The sequence below is a fragment of the Lampetra fluviatilis genome, chromosome 18 (genome assembly GCF_964198595.1).
Source record: "Lampetra fluviatilis chromosome 18, kcLamFluv1.1, whole genome shotgun sequence".
Classification (NCBI taxonomy): domain Eukaryota; kingdom Metazoa; phylum Chordata; class Hyperoartia; order Petromyzontiformes; family Petromyzontidae; genus Lampetra; species Lampetra fluviatilis.
In genome coordinates this window covers 10,740,556-10,762,652 of record NC_136292.1, presented here as the reverse complement: position 1 = coordinate 10,762,652, position 22,097 = coordinate 10,740,556, and the positions used below count along the sequence as shown (strand labels likewise).

The window sequence follows — 22,097 nt, the reverse complement described above, 5'->3', positions numbered from 1 at the left end:
CCCACCTCATCCTGTGCCGACCTTCAGCGGCACTTGCCCCAACAGTCCGTTGAGGCCGAACGGGTGATCTTTGTCTTTGGAGGCCTTCGTCCAGCAGTGGATTGACAAAGGGATGTGATAATTGTTTTTTTACCCTTCTCTCTGGCAACAAAACTGACACCTTTTTTTACAAGGAGTCATGTTTGCATAGACCACAATACCTGCAGTCATAATGCAAATATGACTTTGTAAAAAAAGGTGTCAGTTGTGTTGCCAGATAGAAGGGTAAAAAAACAATTATCATATTTTTTACTGGCAAATGAGGTTCCAATGGTGTAAAGGGATGTGAATGTTTATTTTGTGCTGTATATTCGGCGTGTAACGGCTCGCTCCCCAGCGGTTCGATTGCCATGTGTTTGGAAAGCCGCGATAACAACCCGGCGATCTGTTCTTGCTTCGATGGTGGCCGTCTCATTCGTATAATTTGTCATTATTTACATCTCGTTTTTACATTTTATTTCCTCCTTTTAAGCGGAAAATTTCCACAAAAGCGTGGAGATCCGAAGCGTCTGTCGCGAGTGCGGGAATCGATGATATTTTACAATCGACGTGTCCATACATCGTTGCGTGCCAGATACATAGTCGGTATACAAGTATGCACGCAGCGTACACATAAACTTAACGCACGCGTGCCAGCTCACCAAACCGGCATTTAACGCACATTATTTGACCTCTTGGTGTCAACGATTAATAAACGTTGAGGGCCCGACCGTCTTTACGTTGAAACCTACTGAGAGATGCGACCACCAACCGACCCCCCCCATTGCAAACGCGGCATCGCCGCCACTTCATTGGCATCCGCTCTCAGGGATCCGTCGAGTGTTTGTTGAAAGTACGCGTTCGATCCAGCGTGTCGTTGGAAGGAACTTGCGCAGATTTTTTTAAAACAAATTATTTGCTGCTGCTGCTGTTGCTTTGACAGTGGTGCACAATCACCGATTAATGATAATAAAAAAAAAACTCAACACATTCATCGCTAACGCTGTGGTGCCTTGACATAAGAATATATAATAGGCGACGTTTTTGGCAATGGCTCTTCTTCGTAGCACTTTAATTATCTGCAAAATGAATAATTTATGCACGATGTAGAAGGTACATTTCCCGAAACGTCGCCTATTATATATTTATTGTTCCTTTTCATGCCACACACAGTGTTATTGACCAATGCGTTGAGTGTTTTTTTCTCCCCTTTCAGAGTTAAGGTTCTTTGAGTTGACGGTCCCTGTGTTGCACTGGCCCCTAGTGGTCAATGCTGGGAATTGGTACCAATACCAACACGTGGGTTGAGGTGGCTCCGTTGTCACAACTTGCCTTGCGAATCTCAGCGGTGACAGAGTCGCTCATCAGCTGGTCCAAGTGTCGCTCAATAAATATGCACTCGGAGTGGCCTCTGCGCTGCACGTGGCCTCTCAATGAGACGAGACAAGGGTTCTCTACCGTATCGCACAACCTGTGCACGGGGGCCATGTTCAGAAAGCTGAACTGAGCTCCTGGAGATTGCCCCCCCTCCCCGTTCAACTCGTGACAATGCCCACAGCGGCACATAGCGTAAACACCGTGCTGGCCACCCACCACCTCGTGTGCCGTTCCGGCCTTCGTAGGTGCTGCTCGCTAACAGCACTTGCCCCAACAGTCGGTTAAGGCTACACGGGGGATATTTGTCTTTGTGTGTGCATTGACAGCGAGAGAGCGGACCCCAACTACAACAAGGAGCGCATCACCGAGGGCAGCAACATTAACCGCTCGCTCGTCACCCTGGGCAGCGTCATCTCTGCCCTGGGTCAGCGACTTGTCGCAGCACGCACAACGAGCGCGGAGCCAGCTCCCAAGCACCATCCACCTTCAAGCAGCAGCTCCAGGCCCTCACCTGATCAGGCCCTCACCTGTTCAGTCATCAGTCTCTAGCCCGTCCAGGCCCTCACCCATCCAGACTCTCACCTGTCGAGGCCGTCACCTGTCAAGGCTCTCACCTGTCCAGGCCCTCACCTGTTCAGTCATCAGTCTCTCACCCATCCAGGCCCTCAGCCGTCCACGCTCTCACCTGTACAGGCTCTCATCTGTTCAGGTCCTCACCTGTTCAGGCCAGCACACGAATGACTTTCTTGTACTGTGCACTATTATCGTGTGTTTGTATTGTTGTTGTTGTTGTAACATTCTTACCCACCCCTCCTGGACGTCTGTGAAAAAGAGCTTTATAGCTCATCGGATTCCTCTAGCATAAACAAATATCCTGATTCTAACAGCCCCGCCTCCGCCTCCGTCTCCCCCCACATGCCCTCCCGGTACAGCGGAGAACGCAGCTCTGGGTGGTGGCGGCGGCGCAGCAGCAGCCGACGCGTGGGGGGCGGCGCTGAGCGAGCCGGAGTCGGGCAAGCTGAGGGGGCCGTCCGCCGGTGGGGGGCGGTCCAGGCCGGGGGGCCCCGCGCGGAGGGGGGGCCGCCTGTGCCACGTGCCCTACCGGGACTCGGTGCTCACGCGGCTGCTCAAGGACAGCCTCGGCGGGAACTCGCGCACCGTCATGATCGCCAGTGAGTGGTCGTGGTGTGTGTGTAGTAGTGGAGTGTGTGTAGTAGTGGTGTGTGTGTGTGTGGCAGTGGTGTGCGTGTGTGTGTGGCAATGGTGTGAGTGTGTGTGTGTAGTAGTGGTGTGTGTGTGTAGTAGTGGTGTGTGTGTGTAGTAGTGGTGTGTGTGTGTGTGTAGTAGTGGTGTGTGTGTGTGTTCATGACGGTGCCAGCAGTGGTCCTGGCGGTGGAGGTAGCTGCAGCAGCGGTAGTGGTTTTGTTGCTGTGGTGGCCGTGGCGGTGCTGGTGGTGGCGGTGTTCATGGTGGTGGCGGTGTTCATGGTGGTGGCGGCGGTGTTGGTTGTGGTGGTGTTGGTGGTGGTGGAGGCAGCGGTGGTGGCGTTGATGGTGGTGTTGGTAGTGGTGGTGGCGGTCGTGTTGGTTGTGGCAGTGGTGTTGGTGGTGGCGGCGGCGGCAGTGGTGGTGGCGGCGGCGGCGGCAGTGGTGGTGTTGGTGGTGTTGGCAGTGGTGGTGGTTGTGTACTCCCAGGGCCTCAGTGTCCACCTCTGCTCCTTGCAGCTGTGTCTCCGGCGTGCAGCTCGTACGGGGAGACGATGAGCGTGCTGCGCTACGCAGCGCGCGCCAAGAACATCGTCAACCGACCCAAGATCAACGAGGTGCGATCCCTCTCACCGTGCCAAGCCGGCAACACCGAGATCCTGGGTTCCATTCCGGCGATTCGGCCGCTGCCCACGGCTTAACCGGGTTCTCGCGTGACCCGAGTTGATGGTGCCAGCCCGGTCGTCAACGATGCCACGAACAGCCCACGGCATTCAGTTTGGAGCATTCCTTCATTGAGATAGATTCCATCTCTGAGTAATCGCAGTGGTTGAGCGGGCGGGTGAGAAAGTGTCTCTGCTGCTGCTTGCTGTGTGAACCAGTGCTCACTTGAAGGGACCTCAAGAGGTGGCTCTGTGGTGTCCACTTGTGCAGGCCGTGACATGACACCGGTCGCACAATTGGGACAAAATTCAGGAAAAAGACTACGAAAAAACGTGGAAAACAGCTTTCCTGCCCGCTATTACCTACCTGGGTGACATGGTGGCGAGTGTTTAACTGCCTCGCCAGGTATACAGGAGGTCGTGGGTTTGATCCCGACCCTGACGCCTGCTGTATATTTGGAGTTTGCATGTTCTCCCCGTGGTCGGGTGGATTTTTCTCCGGGTTCTCCGGTTATTCCCTCCTCATTTATCAACAAGCGTTTAGAGTATTTGGCTCCTGCCATACATTTCCACGTGATAAGCCACTTAGTTGAGCTCTCATCTGTGACAGCCAGTTCGCTTCTGAAAAAGAGATATATAGCTCAGTGGGCCTTACTTGGTAAAACAAAAAGAATGTGTTTGTTTGTTTAGTATCTCCTGCTGTGAAGTGAACAGTTGTTTAGCCCCTCCCCGTGCGGTACGGCAGTCGTGGATGTGTGTAAGCTCACCATCGGAAGCGGCGATTTCAAGTTCTGCTTGGCGGTTGATTTGGTGCCCCATTACCCACCTGTCCAAGCGGCACTGATTTGCGGGGAAGTCAGTGGCGGTTGTCCTATGGAAAGAACTTGTATTGGTTCACCGGCCCCTTAAGCCATCATCCAGTCAAGCCCTTGGACCTGAAGTTGCGTATGTGCGTGTGTGCGCGTGTGTGTGCGTGGGGAGCGGTGGTATAGCGGTTCGGCACACTGCGCTATGAACCTGGCGACCGAGTGCGATTCCCACTCGTGGCCAACACCAGAGACGATTATCTGAACCGTCCGTGGGCCTCCCCTAGGTCGACTCAGCCTCAAATGAGTACCTGTGTAAATATCACCACTGGGGAGTCAAAGGCGGCCGGGGATGGTGTTGGCCACTCCACCCCCTTCGTGTGCCGTCCCGCCCTTCATAGGTGCTACTCGCGAACAGCACTTGCCCCAACAGTTTGTTGAGGCTTTACAGGGGATCTTTGTCTTTGTGCGTGTGTAAACGTACGTGGCTGTGACGCGCGTGTGCCCTCGCGCTGTGCAGGACCCCAACGTGCGCATCATCCGCGAGCTCCGACAGGAGGTGGACCGGCTCAAGGCCATGCTGCTGAGTGTGGAACCGGTCAGTGCACGTTTTGGGCACGCATCACCATCATCATTGTCATTGGCGACAGCAGTATGTATGTGTGTATGTTGAACTTCTTTCGCACCGTACGTAGCCAACCGTGCTAATCGGAGGTGCGGGAGTAGGTCAACAAACTAAACACAACAAGCAGTTCTAAAGAAATTAGTTTTCAATCTAAATTATTTAAAAGTGCATAGCTCCAGTGGCTTCCTAATATCGGAGAGAAGAGCGTTCCAGACGGCCGCAGAAGCGCATCTGAAAGCGCGCAATGCAGCATCATCAATATTATAACTATAATAATAACATATTCTTGGTTCTTTCGGTAAAGTCACGTAGAAGGGAAATAATAATAATAAAATAATAGTAATATTGTTTTATACTTATATTATTTTATTATTTCCCTTCTACGTGACTTTACCGAAAGAACCAAGAATATGAATCCCTGCAGTCACGAAAGCTTTAAATCAAGATATAATAATAAGGTTTTATTTAAATATTGCCACGCTCATTGACGCAGGTGGTATCTCGGAGGGCTTCGCACGCGATGAGCGACTCGCATCACATCTCGGCACACTTGACAGGGCCACCCCCAGTGGCAGCTGTCTCTGTGTGGCCCAAGGCGACCCAGCGCCTGGCCTGTGAGTGGCCGTTAGCCTGCCACTCGTGGGCGATGATTGCTGTCTGTAATCCGGAATTTAGTCATTTGTGGTATACAGTATTCCATCGTTATTCGTGAGGGATATGTTCAGGAAATTCTCACAGATAATGATATTTGCCTATGAAAAGCTATCTTTAAAAAAAGAAATGACCTTAAATAAATACGTAAAGAATCACTTGATCTCATCACTTTCTTTCTCTCGCAGTCGTGTGGAGTTCTCCAGATGTTATTCGCAGATAGCTAAAATCGCGGATCTCAAGTTCTTGACTAACGAGGGAATACTGTAACGTTACGAATTGAGAAAGTATGGCCCATGGCACTGGCCCACGGTGGCCTACCCGGTTCGAATGACGTCAGCGGATCTATAACGTCCACGTTGAAGCAGACGACGCGAAGTATTTTACTTGATAATACACACTGCAGTAATAACCAGGGCAGCCTGCTGGATTAGAACCGCGAACCTGTGCAATAAGCGGTGAGCGCGCTGCTGCCACCACTTCTAGCAGCCGCGTTGTTATCGTCATCACCAGTAGCACTGTCATCATCGCTGTCACGAGCAACGGCGGCAAGATCACCATCATGATGATGAGCCGCAGTAGCCATAGTAACTGCATTATCATCATTGGCAACAGCAGCAGCATAATCATCATTATCACCAGCTGCCGCAGTAAATGTTTTCACTTCTTTATTGGAAACAGCAATGAAATCATCATCGGCATCACCATCATCACCATCATCATCGGCTACCGCAGCAGTAGCAGCACGCTGCAGCGTCACGATCGTCGTCACGATCGTCTTCACAATCATCGTCACGATCGTCGTCACGATCGTCTTCACAATCATCGTCACGATCGTCGTGACGATCGTCTTCACAATCGTCGTCACGATGGTCGTCACGATCGTCTTCATGATCATCGTCACGATCGTCGTCACGATCGTCTTCACAATCATCGTCACGATCGTCGTGACGATCGTCTTCACAATCGTCGTCACGATGGTCGTCACGATCGTCTTCATGATCATCGTCACGATCATTGTCACGATCGTCTTCACAATCATCGTCACGATCGTCGTCACGATCGTCTTCACAATCATCGTCACGATCGTCGTGACGATCGTCTTCATGATCATCGTCATGATCATCGTCACGATCGTCTTCACGATCATCGTCATGGTCGTCGTCACGATCGTCTTCACGATCGTCATCGTCACTTGATCAGAGTGGGAGTTTGGACCGGGCCCAGCGGGCTGCCTCTCACTCCCACCATAGCCCAGGGCTCGGCAACCCGCGGCAACCCGGAGCCGCACGCGGCGACTCTGGGGCTGCGTGACCCCATTATTTATTAAGGGACCACCACCGTCACGTGTCCCCCACAGTGCATTGCGGCTCTTGAAATGTGTTCATACCGAACGCGGCTCTCCTCGCGACTTTGGTTTTGCCGACCCCCTTTGCCCTTAGAGGGACCTGGCGCCGTTGCTGAGCGAGGAGCGCGACAGCAGCCTGGCCGAGATGCTGCACGAGAACGAGATGAAGGTGAGCGGGGACGGGGTCCACCCTCCCCCTCCTCCCCCCTCCTCCCCCCCTGTCTGTCTCTCCCGACGAGCCCCCACCACCCCCCCCCCTTGTCACCAGCTCGCCCCACTCGCACGGGGCCCAGTCTGTTTCTGTGCAGCAGCCCCGAATGGAGCTGCGTTGCAACGAGTGAACGGAAGCCTCGTTCCGGCTTCTCGCCGGGGCGCCGCGGTGGCTATGAGATGTTAACTGCCTCGCCTGGTATACAAGAGGTCGTTCGTGGGTTCGGTCCCAATCCTGACGCTGCCTCTATAGTTGGAATGTGGGCATCTCTCTCCCCGTGGTCGCGTGGATTTTCTCTCCGGGTCCTCAGGGTTTTCCCTCCACTTTGAGAATCAACATCACGCGTTTAGAGTATTTAGCTGCTATAAATTTCCACGCGATGAGCCGCTTCGCTGAGCTCTCATTCGTGTTAGTTGGGTAACTTCTGAAAAAGAGCTTCATAGCTCAGTGGGCCTTACCTGGTTAAAAAAAAATAGTTTAATAGTTTATAGGACAAGCTTCCACCGGCTTGCATTAGATTTGTAAACGGTTAAAACGTATGCTGCTCCTGCCCTTTAGCGGTGATCTAATAATAGTAGTCAATTATTAGCCCCTTTGTTAATCCACTGCTGGATGAAGGCCTGGCCCTGTGCAAGCCGCTCTGTACGGTTTTGTGAAGAGGGGAGCACAGGACCAGTCCAGATATCGCGCACCGCTGGGGTTAGCCGTGGCCAGGGATGGAGCTCAATTATTTGGGTTCTTCGCGCAGTGTGATCACTGCTGATATAATGATACTTTATGTTTTTTGTAACCTAGGTCAAACGTTATTGGACGTACAAAGTTTACCATCAACACCATAGGTGGTTGGTTCGACTGATCAGAATGAGCCCTCACGACGAAAATGACAAAAATTCCATAATATATATTTATTTTATAATTTCGCAGCAACCTCGCATCAGAGAATAACTTTGTTAATCCACTGCTGGACGAAGGCCTCTGATTAGCACGGGGTTGGCTACGTATGGTGCGAAAGAAGTTCAACATACAAAAAAAGACAAATATCCCCCGTGTAGCCTTAACAGACTGTTGGGGCAAGTGATGATAGCGAGCACCTATGAAGGTCGGCACAGCACACGAAGGGGGTGGGTGGCCAGCACCACGCCTGGCCGCCTTTGTCTCCCTATTGGCGATGTTTACACACCACACCAGGTTACTCATTTGAGGCTGAGTCGATGTAAGGGAGGCCCAGAACCGGCTCAGATAATCGTCATTGGTGTTGGCCGTGAGCAGGAATCGAACTCGTGTCTCCGGCTTTGTAGCACAACGCGCGAATCACTACACTACCGCTTCCTATACACAACAACAACCAGCATTCGCCACTATGTGGCGGTGACGTCACCACGACGCTTGTGCCAGGCTAGATGCACGTTAAGGCCACGCGAAGTGTCGAACACCCGCTGGCAGGAGGTCACGGGACAGACCCAGGTGCCACGGGTCGACTGACTGAGATGACTGCCCAGAGCTCCCCACGCACGCACGCACGCACGCACATTCAGAAGCCGACGTCATGGAACTATACTCTTAGGTTTTTTTCGGTAAAGTCACGTAGGTAAAAAATAAAATAAAAATTAATAAAAGTAATAATAAAAAAAATCACGACGTTTCGGAGGCAACACAAGTCTCCTTCATCAGGTGGGACCGTCACAGCTAGATTTACTGTATCAAGTGTATCAAGTAGCTGTGACGGTCCCACCTGATGACGGAGACTTGTGTTGCCTCCGAAACGTCGTGATTTATTATTTCATTTCATTTCTATTATTACTTTTATGAATTGTATTTTTTACCCACGTAACTTTACCGAAAAAAAAACCTTAGAGTATGAATCCTTGCAGCCACGAAAGCTTCAAATCTAGAGTCATGGAACTACTTTTCAAAGTCGAATCGCCCCCCTCCGGGGCCGGGCGCAGGTGGAGCGGCTGACGCGCGACTGGTCGGACGGCTGGCGCGACACGCGGGCGCTGCTCGAGGAGCACACGCTGGGGATCAACCGCCTACGCGCCGGCGTCGAGGTGGCGTCCCAGCTGCCGCACCTCCTCTCCACGGACGGGGACGTGCTGAGCACGGGTGTCACCATCAACCGACTGCGGGTGCTCGCACGCACGCACGTGGAAACGCACGCACGAACGCACACGCGCACGCACGCACGCACGCACGTAGAAACGCACGCACGAACGCACATGCGCACGCACGCACGCACGCTCGCACGCATGCACGCACGCACGCGGAAACGCAGAGATAACCCCCCGCGTGTAGCCTCGACGTGCTCCTGGGGGCACGTGCTGTTAGCGAGCACCTATGAAGGCCGGAACGGCACACGAGGGGGTGGGTGGCCAGCACCACACCCCACCAATTTTGTCTCCCCAGTGGCGATGTTTACACACTGCACCAGGTTACTCATTTGAGGCTGAGTCGACCTATGGGAGGCCCGGGATTGGTTCAGATAACATACGACAACAACTGCAGGCTAACTTCGTCACCACAGCGCTCGTCACCGCTGATGTCAGCCAAGGCTGTGAGTCAAACCTCAGATTGCTGGGGTTCAGAGCGCACTGTGCGAATGACTGTGCGAAAGACTCCACTGTCGCCCTGCCCGGAGTACGCATGCCTGTGTGCCAGCGTGCGCGAGTTCGTTGCCGTCCTGTCGGCGTCAGGCGTACGGCACCGCCGCACAAGTCCCTATTCTGTGCATCTCCGATGAGCACCGTTGGCTATGTCGGGCGCGAAAGAAGTTCAACAGACGTACATTACATCTGACCGGCTCGTCGGTGTTGTTTCAGGAGGGAAGGACAACGATCGGGAGGAGCGATGCGCCCACCGAGCAGGACATTGGTAAGACGATGCGTGCAGATGGGCCGCACGCGTACCGCCCGCTGGCCTGTTCGAGAAGAGTGCCCGCCTTGGGAAGGACTGCTCATTCAAAATAGGAAATGCCGTTGTGGTTCGTGCTCCGTTTAAAGGCCACATGCGAGTTCCTCTCACTCGTGGTCATGCACAACTGGCCATATTGCTGGTTTGCTTATTTGCCATGCTTATACTATTTCCCTTGCTGTTGTTCTAAGCAGCCCCTGTAAAACCCTCCCTTCCCATGTCGCGTGCTGGCTACCGTCGTACCAGACGTCCTATGCGGCCCCTGTAAACTCTTCCCATGTAGCGTGCTGGCTACTGCATGAACCATTTTGGCCGGGTCGCCATTGAAAAAGAGCGTTTTATCTCCGTGGGCCCTGCCCGATATCAACTGATGGACTGACTGACTACGCTATGCTGCTATCGTTGCATTCCATAGATATTTGTAGTGCAACCTGGGCAGCTGTGGGAGTCTTACTGGAGTGCTAACTCTTGGGCTACTTTAGATAGATTGTTCCAACAATGTGCTTGTTCCAACAATGTGTGCACGTGCATAGATTCGATTCTCAGCCACAGGTGGAATTTCTGAACCTGTCCTGGCCATTTCGTCGGACGACTCAGCCTGAGATGGGTAACAGTTGCGTTATCCAAACCTCAGGACTGGTGAGACAACGGTGGGGCCACTCATGGTCCCGGCCACACCACACCCTTGTGCGCCATTCCGGCCTTAACCGGTTCTCATTAACCTCAGCAGTCCCAACAGTCTGTGGAAGTGGCAGTGTAGCGGTTAGCACGTTGCACCACGAACCCGGCGGCCCTACTTCGATTCCTGCTCACGGCCAACACTCGTGACAATTATTTGAATTGGTCCAGGGCCTCCCCTCGGTCGACTGGTGCAGTGTGTGCCACGGAGGGCGTGGTGCCGTCCAACCACCCCCTGTACCGTGCCGGCCTTCATTGGTGCTCACTAACAGTCTGTTAAGGCTACATGGGGGATCTTTGTGTGTGTGTGTGTGTGCCACGCAGTGCTGTGCGGGCCCTGGATGGAGCGGGAGCACTGTGTGATCGAGAACACGGGCGGCGACGTGACCCTGCTCCCCATGGCTGGCGCCACGTGCTGCGTCAACGGCCGCGACGTCTCCCAGCCCTGCCGCCTGCACCAGGGTGCGCGACGTCGCTTGGCCCTGCTGGGCCCCAACCCCGCCCTGCTGCGTTGCGCCGCGTCACCTTGCCTTGCCTGGTGGTGCCGTGTTGCATTGTGTGGTGCGCTGTGTTGCCTTGCCTGGTGGTGCGCTGTGTTGCATTGTGTGGTGCGCTGTGTTGCGTTGTGTGTTGTGTTGTGTGGTGTGGTGTGCTGTGTTGTGTTGCGTTGTGTGGTGCGCTGTGTTGTGTTGTGTGGTGCGCTGTGTTGTGTTGTGTGGTGCGCTGTGTTGCGCTGTGTAGTGCGCTGTGTTGCGCTGTGTAGTGCGCTGTGTTGTGCTGTGTAGTGCGCTGTGTTGTGTTGTGTGGTGCGCTGTGTTGCGCTGTGTAGTGCGCTGTGTTGTGTTGTGTGGTGCGCTGTGTTGTGTTGTGTGGTGCGCTGTGTTGTGCTGTGTAGTGCGCTGTGTTGTGTTGTGTGGTGCGCTGTGTTGTGTTGTGTGGTGCGCTGTGTTGTGTTGTGTGGTGCGCTGTGTTGTGCTGTGTAGTGCGCTGTGTTGCGCTGTGTAGTGCGCTGTGTTGTGTTGTGTGGTGCGCTGTGTTGCGCTGTGTAGTGCGCTGTGTTGCGCTGTGTAGTGCGCTGTGTTGTGTTGTGTGGTGCGCTGTGTTGTGTTGTGTGGTGCGCTGTGTTGTGCTGTGTAGTGCGCTGTGTTGCGCTGTGTAGTGCGCTGTGTTGTGTTGTGTGGTGCGCTGTGTTGTGCTGTGTAGTGCGCTGTGTTGCGCTGTGTAGTGCGCTGTGTTGTGTTGTGTGGTGCGCTGTGTTGTGTTGTGTGGTGCGCTGTGTTGTGCTGTGTAGTGCGCTGTGTTGCGCTGTGTAGTGCGCTGTGTTGCGCTGTGTAGTGCGCTGTGTTGCGCTGTGTAGTGCGCTGTGTTGTGCTGTGTAGTGCGCTGTGTTGTGTTGTGTGGTGCGCTGCGTTGCGCTGTGTAGTGCGCTGTGTTGTGTTGTGTGGTGCGCTGTGTTGTGTTGTGTGGTGCGCTGTGTTGCGCTGTGTAGTGCGCTGTGTTGTGTTGTGTAGTGCGCTGTGTTGCGCTGTGTAGTGCGCTGTGTTGCGCTGTGTAGTGCGCTGTGTTGCGCTGTGTAGTGCGCTGTGTTGTGTTGTGTAGTGCGCTGTGCTGCGTTGTGTGGTGCGCTGTGTTGTGTTGTGTGGTGCGCTGTGTTGCGCTGTGTAGTGCGCTGTGTTGTGTTGTGTGGTGCGCTGTGTTGCGCTGTGTAGTGCGCTGTGTTGTGTTGTGTAGTGCGCTGTGTTGCGCTGTGTAGTGCGCTGTGTTGTGTTGTGTGGTGCGCTGTGTTGCGCTGTGTAGTGCGCTGTGCTGCGTTGTGTGGTGCGCTGTGTTGCGCTGTGTAGTGCGCTGTGTTGTGTTGTGTGGTGCGCTGTGTTGTGTTGTGTAGTGCGCTGTGTAGTGCGCTGTGTTGCGCTGTGTAGTGCGCTGTGTTGTGTTGTGTGGTGCGCTGTGTTGTGTTGTGTGGTGCGCTGTGTTGTGTTGTGTGCCGCTGCGAATCGTGCCGCATTGCGTCGCGTCATCTCGTGTCCTTGCTTCGTAATGTCTTGTTGTTGTTGTTGTTGACTCAGGCTCCGTGATCCTGCTGGGCAGGACCCACATGTTCCGCTTCAATCACCCGGCACAAGCAGCCAAGCTGCGGCAGCGTCGCAGCGTGAGCCGCCCCCCCCCACCACACTCCTCGCGGGGGCTGCCGTGGGCCTCGGTCCAATGAGTGAACTGTTGGGCCCCGACTCGAATTCCCCTCCTCTACCTCTTTGTAGCGCGGTGCCTGGGTCCCTCCATCCCGTGGGACCCCCGTTGCATTTGGGCCCAGCGGTGGTGCTGGTTCCTTCTGTGTGTGTTGAACTTCTTTCGCGCCGTACGTAGCCAACCGTGCGAATCGGAGGTGCGGTCAGAACTCGCGGTACCTGTCACGACACGTGCCCTTCCTCGGGGGCCCTGAGCAGAAATACACTTTTAGCGGCTCTTCTTTCACTTTGTAAAGTCCAGTGGTGACTCTGCTGCTGCACGTGGCCTGGAGTCCAGCATTGAGGGCATCGAGGTGCCACGTACCATGGCTCGCCAGCAGAGGGCAGTAGAGCAAACAAAAGTGGATTCCACCTGTCCCATCTGTGTGCGTGGATTTTTTTCCGGTTTCCTCCCACATTCATCATCAAGGTTTTTGGGTTAGATCGCGTGAGAACAAATGTGTCGTAACCCTCCACCACCGGACACAGCCAGTAAGGTTTGTCATTAATTGGTCAATAACACCCCACTATCTAGGGGACTGCAGAGCTTGGTCGAGTGTCGATAGCGCCGGCTCCTCGCGCCTCCTGAGCCGTCGTCTCCCTTCGAGAGGGAAAAAAATGCTGTGCTCATTTCAAATTGAAATTATCATTGCATAGTCTAGAAGATAGGAGATGTGGTGAGACTGAGTGACAAGGGAGATGCAGACAATATAGATATGAGAGACATTCATTGGTTTTTTTAATGACTATCAGCTTGTTTTTTGCGGGATTTGAATTTGAGCCGACGTTTGATGATGCACCCACACATTTGTTTCACGAATCCCCGGGGCCCCCTTGAGCTGCCAGGGAGGGGGGGTGCCCTGCTGCGCTTGGTTCGCTTACGCGTGGCGCTGCCACCGGTCACGCACCGCCTGCACCCTCGATAGCCACCCCACTGACCCCCCCCCCCCCTGCCAGCTTTAAATGCCATGAATATGTCACAAAGACAAAGAACCCTCGTAGAGCTTCAACAGACTGTTGGGACAAGTGCTGTTAGCGAGTAACACTGATGAAGCCCGGCACGGCACACGAGGGGGTGGGTGGCCAGCACCACGCCGGGCCGCCTTTGTCTCCCCAGTCGTGATGTTTAGACACCGCACCAGGTACTCATTTGAGGCCGAATCGACCTAGGGGAGGCCCAGAACCCGTTCAGATAATCGTCACTGGTGTCGGCTGTGAGCGGGTATCGAACTCGGGTCGCCGGGTTCGTAGCGCAACGAGCTAACCGCGACACCACCGCTGCCCACAATAAACAAATCACCACTCGCCCATCCCACTGCGAAGGCCGGGCAGGAAGGGGGCTGTGATCGTGCGTGAGGGTGTGTGACCGGGTCTACAGCAGCATCACTCACTCACCTACGCACTTAACCCCTCCGATTAGCACGCCTGCTCGTTGCAGTCGCCTCAAATGGCGACATCTGCTTAGAAGCGATATCCCTGACACGAATTACAGTCAATTGTGACGCGAGGCGATTCGACGCACGCATCGCACGCATCAATCTTTACGAGCTCCCCCACCCCCCCGGCCCCCTCCCCACACCGCTTGGCTCACATGGCCACCGCTTTGTTTTTATTTAACGGCCGCGTGCAAGCGACACGCGGGCAGTGTTCCACAGTGGATCGCGATCCCAGCCCTCGGAGTGACCTGTCTCTCCGAGAGCTCGGCCCAGCATCTGAAAGGGGGGGGAGGGGGGGTTGCAGGTTCACATCTCGAGCCGACTCGGGTCCATCTTACATTCCGCGGTTGATATTTGACGAGTACCGTTCCATGGACTGTGGTAGGGTCACGATATTTTAGAAACTTCGAGAGAACATTTTTTTTCTGCTCACGTTATTTGTTTTTCTGCAATTTGCTGTCCCGGAAGGCGCCGGAGCCCCGCCGACTAAACTGTTTTTACGCGGAGAAACAAAGTTTGCCTCGCTACCATTATTTCATTAGCCATAGTCCTTCACGATGGGTGGAGCATTGGTGCACTGTGAACTTGCTGGCCTTGAGTTCAATTCCCAGCCACGGCTAACACCAGTGTCCAATGATATCTGAACCGGTCCTGGGAACTTCCCTTCACAAATCCACGCTGACCAGTGTGGTGAAGTATGGTCAAACAACCAACCAGCGACCCAGACGGAGGTCCTGGTCCAGCAGTGGATTGGCAGTGAGATTGCTGCTGTACACGGCGGTGTGTATGCTGTTGCCCACCCCCTGTGGTGCTGTGCCGGCCTTCAGAGGTGCTACTCGCGAACAGCACTTGCCCCAACAGTCTGTTAAGGCTACACGGAGGGTCTTTGTTGTGTGTGTGTGTCGTGGGGAGCGGCAGTGCAGTGGTTTAGCGCAATCCGGTCCAAACCCGTCAACCCGAATTGGATTCCGGCTCAGAGCCAAAATCGGTAACGAATATCTGAACCATTCCTGGGCCCCTCCCCTAGATGGACTAAATATTGTACCTGGTGCGGTGTGTAAACATCGCCAGTGGTGGAGACACGGGCGACAGGGCGTGGATCTGGCGACCCACCCTGTCGCGTGCCGTGCCACCCTGCATATGTGCAACTCGCGAACAACACTTGCCCCAACAGTCTGTTAAGGCTACAGGGGGATCTTTGTCTTCGTGTGCAGGTGGGAGAGTTCCCGCAAGGCAGCTGGCTCTCGCTCATCAGCTCGGGCTCCGGAGACACCTGGGACGGGGGGGACTGGTGGCCGGGTAGCCCCGCTTCAGACTCCAACTTGTCTTCCCCGAGCCTCATCGCCAGGTGTGTGGTACACGATGCGCATGCGTGGCTGTGTGTGTGTGTAGTAAGGTGCACAGGTGGTGCATCAGCCAGTCGTCTAAGTCATCTCAGTCAGTCGACCCGTGGCACCTGGGTCTGCCCCGTGACCTCCTGCCAGCGGGCGTTCGACACTTCACGTGGCCTCAAGGTGCACATGGCCTGGCACAAGCGTCGTGGTGACGTCACCGCCACTTAGTGGCGAATGGCGGTTGTTGTTGTTGTAGTTGTAGTAGTGTAGCGGTTAGCGCGCTGCGCTACGAACCTGGCGACACGGGTTCGATTCCCGCCCACGGCCAACACCAGTGACGATTATTTGAACCGGTCCTGGGCTTCCCCTCGGTCGACTCAGCCTCAAATGAGTACCTGGTGCGATGTGTAAACATCGTCACTGGGGAGACAAAGACGGCCGAGCGTGGTGTTGGCCACCCACCTTCATCGTGTGCCGTGCTCGCCTTCATAGGTGCTCGCTAACAACACTTGCTCTTGTGTGTTCAATGCTATATGGGGAATCTTTGTCTTTGTGCACGCCAATGTTTTAGGGTGAGCGGTCGCGTGGCGCTTAGCACGCTGCGCGATGGGTCCGGCACCCAAAGTTCCATTCCCGGATGCCGTTAACATGGGTGGTGGATATCCGAACCCGTTCTGTGCTTCCCTTAGGTCGACTCGGCACTAAGCGAGTACCTGGTGCGGTGTGTAAACACGAGCACTGGGGAGACAAAGGTGGCCGGCCGGGATCGGTGCTGGCCAACATTGCCCGCCTGTGTGCCGTGCGCCCTTCATAGGCGCTTGCGAACAGCACTTGTCCCAACAGCCCGTTAAAGGCTACACGGGGGATCTTAGTCTGTGTTTGCGTGGGTTACTGGATGTGAAGAGTGCTACAGAATGTGGTGTCTCTGCTTCGGCCGGTGGTTACGGCTGTGTCGGTTCATCGATTATGACCGATTGGCACGCTCGCTAAACGCGTACCCGTCGACTCAGTGGCCATTGCCCGACGATTCGGGCAGTGTCCCTTCTTCATAGCACATAAACAGGCTTCAAGGCAACTCGTCTCACTGAAGGGGCGTAATCGCTGAGTCATTCGGCTGCTTGCTTCGTTTTTTGTTGAGCGCATGGGTGAAAATTCCACATTCTTATGATGGGGGGGGGGGGGGGGTAAAATGTATCCGTAGGACAACCACCGTTGACGTCGCCCACAAAGCAGTAACTATTTTATCAACCTCGCAGGGATGATGGGCTGAGCCAAACCGCTGAGCCACCCAGCCGGATCATTTACCCCGAGTTACTATAAAAGGGTAAAAGAGATGAAAAACGGCTAAATGAAGCACAGCTCTCCGCTGCCAAAGTTAAAAGTTGTTAAACGCCGCTTCGAATGCCGAGCGCGTCTCTCCGGCGTGACTCAATCATACATCTTGGCAAATCTTCCCGAGGGCAGCGAAGAGTTCCCAACGTGCGGTTGCGTGATGCAGGAAGGTTCCACCGCCCCCTGCATCGCCGCCGTTGAAACCGCACGTCCCCGTTGTCTCCGTGTACGGAGCGGGCAGAAGAGCTCGGGCTCGTTCAGAGAGATCGCTTGCGAAGAAGCCTCCCTCGTAAGCCGAAGGCGACCGCGTCCAAATCACCCGGAATACGCCCCGGTCTCATCGCATCTCCAAAGCCGACGTGGGACTGAGCCCGGGTGGCTTCTGGCGTGTACAGCCGGCGGGCCTGAACGGGTGTCGCGGGCTCGCCAGGCTCGGCAGGCTCCGTGTGGTGTATAGCAGATGCCAGTGCAGCCAAATCCTTTGTTGCATTGCGACTGCCAATGCCTGCCGTGTCTCCTGCAACCCGGCCTTCTACCGAGCTACGCGTTGCCAGCGTGGTTTAATTATGGTCAAGCAAGCGCACGTGGCGTGGCGAAACCCCGATCCGGCAGTGTGTTGGACAAAGGGGGGCTGTGTGGTACAGTATGCGGATAAGGTGAAAGCAATAACCTTGAAATGCGCACAAATGTTGAGCTCGGAGGCAGCACGGCTAGGCCAGGGCTGGAATAACCTTGGCACCTCTCTTAGAGTTTTTGTTCAAGGTCCGGCATTGGCATTTGCACGACTCGTTTCCGGGACAAAGCCTTGGCAGAGATTGCAATAAGAAGAGCATCATGGGGGGTAGGCGTCTGGGTGGCTCAGAGAGTCGAGCAGCCCACGCTGAGGCCCCGGGGTCGTATCCAGGCAGCCGCCTGTGAGTAAAATCGGGGTCTCCGGTGCACTGGGTGGAATGGTCTCAGCTCTCGTCACCAATGATTGTACAGCAAATCCCCCCCCCCCCATCACATTAAGCTTGGTTTTGCGCTCAATTTGGCCCGATTCCAGCGCTGAGGCTTACAATATCAGTTTGGCAGTCATGCGACAGATATTGCTGTCCTACGCAGAGCGGGTTGTGGGAAAGTGTTGACCTCTAACTGTGCGGAGCAGGGGTCGCTGTAAGGGATCTCAGAGGTAGCTCTTTGACATCCGCTGCTGTGGGCCATTGTCGAAGACGAAGCATTGTGCTGCTGTGCGAGAGATCCGAGTGGATACTCTGTCCCGTTGTGAGATTGATGGCGATAGCACAACGGGGTAAAAGCGAGCAGAAATTATAAAAAAAAACTAAAAACACAAACTTCTAAAAAAACGTTTAAAAATTTTACCAGGTAAGGCCCACTGAGCTATATAGGTCTTTTTCAGAAGCAACTTCGCCCCAAATCATAGCGCAACGGAGTGAGTTATCATGTCAAGATTATAGCAGCCAAACACCCTGTGCGCATGTTTCTTTATGGGGAGGGAAAAACCGGAGGACCTGGGGAAAAATCCATGCCAGCACAGGGATAGAGACACCACAAACTCCAAAATATTCAGTCATCGTCAGGGTCAGGATAGAACCCACGCCCTCCTGTTTACCAGGCGAGGGAGTTAACATCTCCTAGCCACCGACACGAGCGTCCCACCTGACCAATTAGCGGCGATGCTTGCCGTGCCCTCGTAACGCCACGGCGTTCTCAGCAACAGGCACCACGCCAGCATGGCCGCGTTCGTGCCCGTGAGCGGCGGGACGCCCCCCACTGGAGCGGGGGTCCTGTTCCGGCCCCAGATTAAATGCACCGTTTGCTGGCGAAGCGTTCGCAATGCCAAACGGTTGAACTCCCCCCCTCCCCTCCCCTCCCCCCAGCCCTTCCCGATTTTAATTTGGCCTTTGGACTTTGCGTTGCATTCACGAATGGGGGAGGTTGCTCTAGCCGCCACGGTGGGGGGGCGGCTGTCGTCAGCTTTCATACCTGGGCTGTTTTAATATCCCCCCCCCCCCCCGTTGCCGTTGCTCTTCCCCCGAAGCCCACTGTGGCAATTTTTGCCGAGCTGGTGGCTGCACTAGAAACCTGGCTACCTGATTTGAAGCTTTCGTGACTGCAGGAATCCATACTCTTTGGTTCTTTCGGTAAAGTGACGTAGGTAGAAAATAAAATAAATCACGACGTTTCGGGCGCAACACAAGCGTCCCACCTTATGAGTCTGGCTACCTGAGTTCGATTCCTGGCCACGGCGAACAGTGTACCAACAAGGGATATCTGAACGGGTCCTCGTATCTGCCATCACCAATGCACACTGACCGGCGTGGTGGTGTACGGTCAAATAACCCCCAATAACCCACGCTGTGCTGGGAGACCTCCATCTAGCAGGGGATTGGTAACGGGCAGTACGTACAAATGTGACCTTACGCATTCGCAGGGCGGCGACCCCCAGAGCTACTGAATCGCGGTACGAGCGCGCGGGGGTTTAGTCGCGCGGCATTAACCAGGTAATGTGATGGGCAGAGCCACTAAGCCTCTTAGCGATAAACACCGAGCTACTTTAATTACGACACTGGGAGGCCGACGGCACACACACCACCGCCGCGCGTGTTTCTACGCGCCGAGCGCCCGCTCGCATTTTAACTAATTTCGCCGACGGTGAAAAACACGCGCCGTTTATACACCGATTGAAGCTCTCGCCTGGGAGTACTTTGCCAACCCGCACTGGCCAGCACGGTGAAGTATGGTCAAACAACCACCCCAGGCTTTCATCCGGCCACGAATTTCCACACGACGATATGCCGCTTCGTTGAAGCCATCGTTTGTGACAGCCAGGTCGCTTGTGAAAAAAAAGAGCGATGCAGCTCGGCGGGCGCTTACCTGGTAAAACGAAAAGAGTTGAATTTTAATTTAAAGTTTTCGTGACTGCAGGGATTCATATTCTTGGTTCTTTCGGTAAAGTCACGTAGAAGGGAAACAATAAAATAATAAAAATATAAAACAATACAAATTCTCACGACGTTTCGACTGCAACACAAGCAATCATCTTCTACGTGACTTTAACGAAAGAACCAAAAATAGTTTAATTCAGTTTTAGTTTAATCATTCGGGAGCTGGATCACTGGGGTCATTTAAAGGGGACGTGAAAAGGCAACGCGCCTTGGGTGGAGCTCATCTCCATTGAAGGTCTCCGTGCCGGTGGTGTGAAAGTCCACATTCTCTCCAGAGGACACCCCCCCCCCCCCCCCCACTGTTGGGTTTGGATCGACCCCAGAAGAATAAATGGTCGAGTGAACCTTCCCATCGGGGTTCAACAAATTACTCGGCGACGTTGCTACCGTTGGCGGGTGCTGCGTGAATGTAAATAACAAAAACAACTCAACACGATCGTCAACAGCCTTAAAATTATGTTTTTTTCTCTTAGGTGACGTTTTGGGTAATGGCCCTTGTTCATAGCACGTAAAATCCTTCAAAGCAGATTGTAATGTGTGTCTCTGAAGGAGCGCCATTGCTTAAACTTACAGCCGGTGGGTTGGAGAGCAAATCCACAACATTTACAATCTGAGTACAACGTTTTGCCAGTAATTGATTGTAAATGTTGTGGATTTGTGCTGTACTAGTAATGAACTGGCATGTTCTATTTACGTGACAAACCTTACTAATTGGCTGTGTTGGGTGGTGGAGGGTTTAACGACGCATTCATATTTACGCGATCTGATCTAACACACAAAAACCTCTTATAGATACAGCTGATTGTTTCGTTTCTTGCTCAAACGAGCATTGAGGCAGTGCTCATACTTCATTTTCAGGCGGTGTTATTGGCGAATGTGAGTTTTTTTGTCGGGATGAGTCGAAGCATTAATTGATCTTTCATTTGGAAATCAAGAGGAGCGGTGGCACAGAAGCTCATGCACGGCACTATAGCCCTGGCGACTTGAGTTCTATTCCCAGTTGGTGATCCACAAACTATGAGGCCATCGTCTGAACCAAGTGACCTGTATCTCTGAACGTGATTAAGACGTAAAATCAACACACGTTCAGGGCATGCCGCCGTGGTGTAACGGTGAGCCCTCTCGTCTTGCAATTCAGAGGTAGCCAGTCCCATTTGATTTTCCGGCGTGGTAGTGGAAACAATGGTGCAAGCTTCTTCAGTCCACTCCGCTACCGCTTCTGTCCACCCAGCGGTGTGGTTTCACCACAGTCGATCGGCAGGTCGCGTTCAGTGCGGTTGTGAGGACTCCCACCTGCTCCTAGTCTAACGAGTTGTTAATGATTATTTTTTATTTTACCAGGTAAGGCCCACTCAATACCCCAAATGATGGCTCAACGAAGTGGCTTATCACGTGGAAATTTATAGCAGCCAAACACTCGAAACGCACGCGTCTAAATGTGGAGTGAAAAACCGGAGGACCCGGAGAAAAATTTGCACGACCACGGGGAGAACATGCAAGCTCCAAATATACAGCAGGCGTCAGGGTCGGGATCCAACCCACGACCTCCTTCATACCAGGCGAGGCAGTTAACATCTCGCCAGCGTGTAAGAGTAGGACCGATACTCTTAGAGGGGGGACTCTAATAGCTCCCTCACCCTCCCACCAGCGGTAGCGGGAGGAATCAATCGCAGGTCTGCACCTTTATCTTTAAAAGAAAAGTATATATATTTCTACAATTGGTAATGGCGAACCTCTACTTCTGTCGGGACTCTGACCTGGACGTGCGAGCGCCGATTGTCCCGTGTGCCGGCGAGTGGGTGTGAGGTCACTGCGGTTTTGCCTGTGATCCCCTGTGATGCCGCCCTCTCGCTATTTTAAAGAGAGGATGAAGTTGGTGGAGGGGATGAAGGGGAGGTGGCCAGGGCCCTGTGGGAGGGGTGGACGCCCCAGGACTTAACGCTTCTCAGCACCGCGAAGCCGAAACCGTTCTCCCCAAGCGCAAGGGCCAAGTCACCCTGAACGCGCCCGATGTCCTCGGATCGCCGAAGCGTGGCAGGGTTGAGCCTCGTTGGTACGTGGGTTGGAGATCAGAATCTTTATTTAGACTGGAGGAATCTGATGAGCTATGAAGCTCTTTGTATGTTTGTATGTTGAACTTCTTTCTCACCGTACGTAGCCAATCGTACTAATCGGAGGTGTGGGGGAAGGACAAGAAACTAAACACAAAAAGCAGTTCTGAAGAAATTAATTTAAATTCATATTGAAAAGTGCATAGCTCAAGTGGCTTCCTAATATCGGAAGGAAGAGCGTTCCAGATGGCCGCAGAAGCGCATCTGAAAGCGCGTGATGTAG

At 53.8% G+C, this 22,097-nt stretch overlaps 1 protein-coding gene across 1 annotated transcript in view; it reads left to right on the top strand.

Annotated features, from left to right (window-relative positions):
• LOC144937281 (uncharacterized) overlaps positions 1 to 22,097 on the top strand; it is a 118,085-nt gene that overhangs the window by 69,734 nt on the left and 26,254 nt on the right. The window contains exons 11-20 of the mRNA XM_078864689.1: positions 1,722 to 1,819; positions 2,328 to 2,567; positions 3,120 to 3,217; positions 4,589 to 4,666; positions 6,787 to 6,861; positions 8,850 to 9,029; positions 9,720 to 9,771; positions 10,813 to 10,950; positions 12,555 to 12,637; positions 15,364 to 15,497. Of these exons, the coding sequence (XP_078720815.1) occupies positions 1,722 to 1,819; positions 2,328 to 2,567; positions 3,120 to 3,217; positions 4,589 to 4,666; positions 6,787 to 6,861; positions 8,850 to 9,029; positions 9,720 to 9,771; positions 10,813 to 10,950; positions 12,555 to 12,637; positions 15,364 to 15,497 (1,176 nt within the window). The remainder of the gene's footprint in view (positions 1 to 1,721; positions 1,820 to 2,327; positions 2,568 to 3,119; positions 3,218 to 4,588; positions 4,667 to 6,786; positions 6,862 to 8,849; positions 9,030 to 9,719; positions 9,772 to 10,812; positions 10,951 to 12,554; positions 12,638 to 15,363; positions 15,498 to 22,097) is intronic.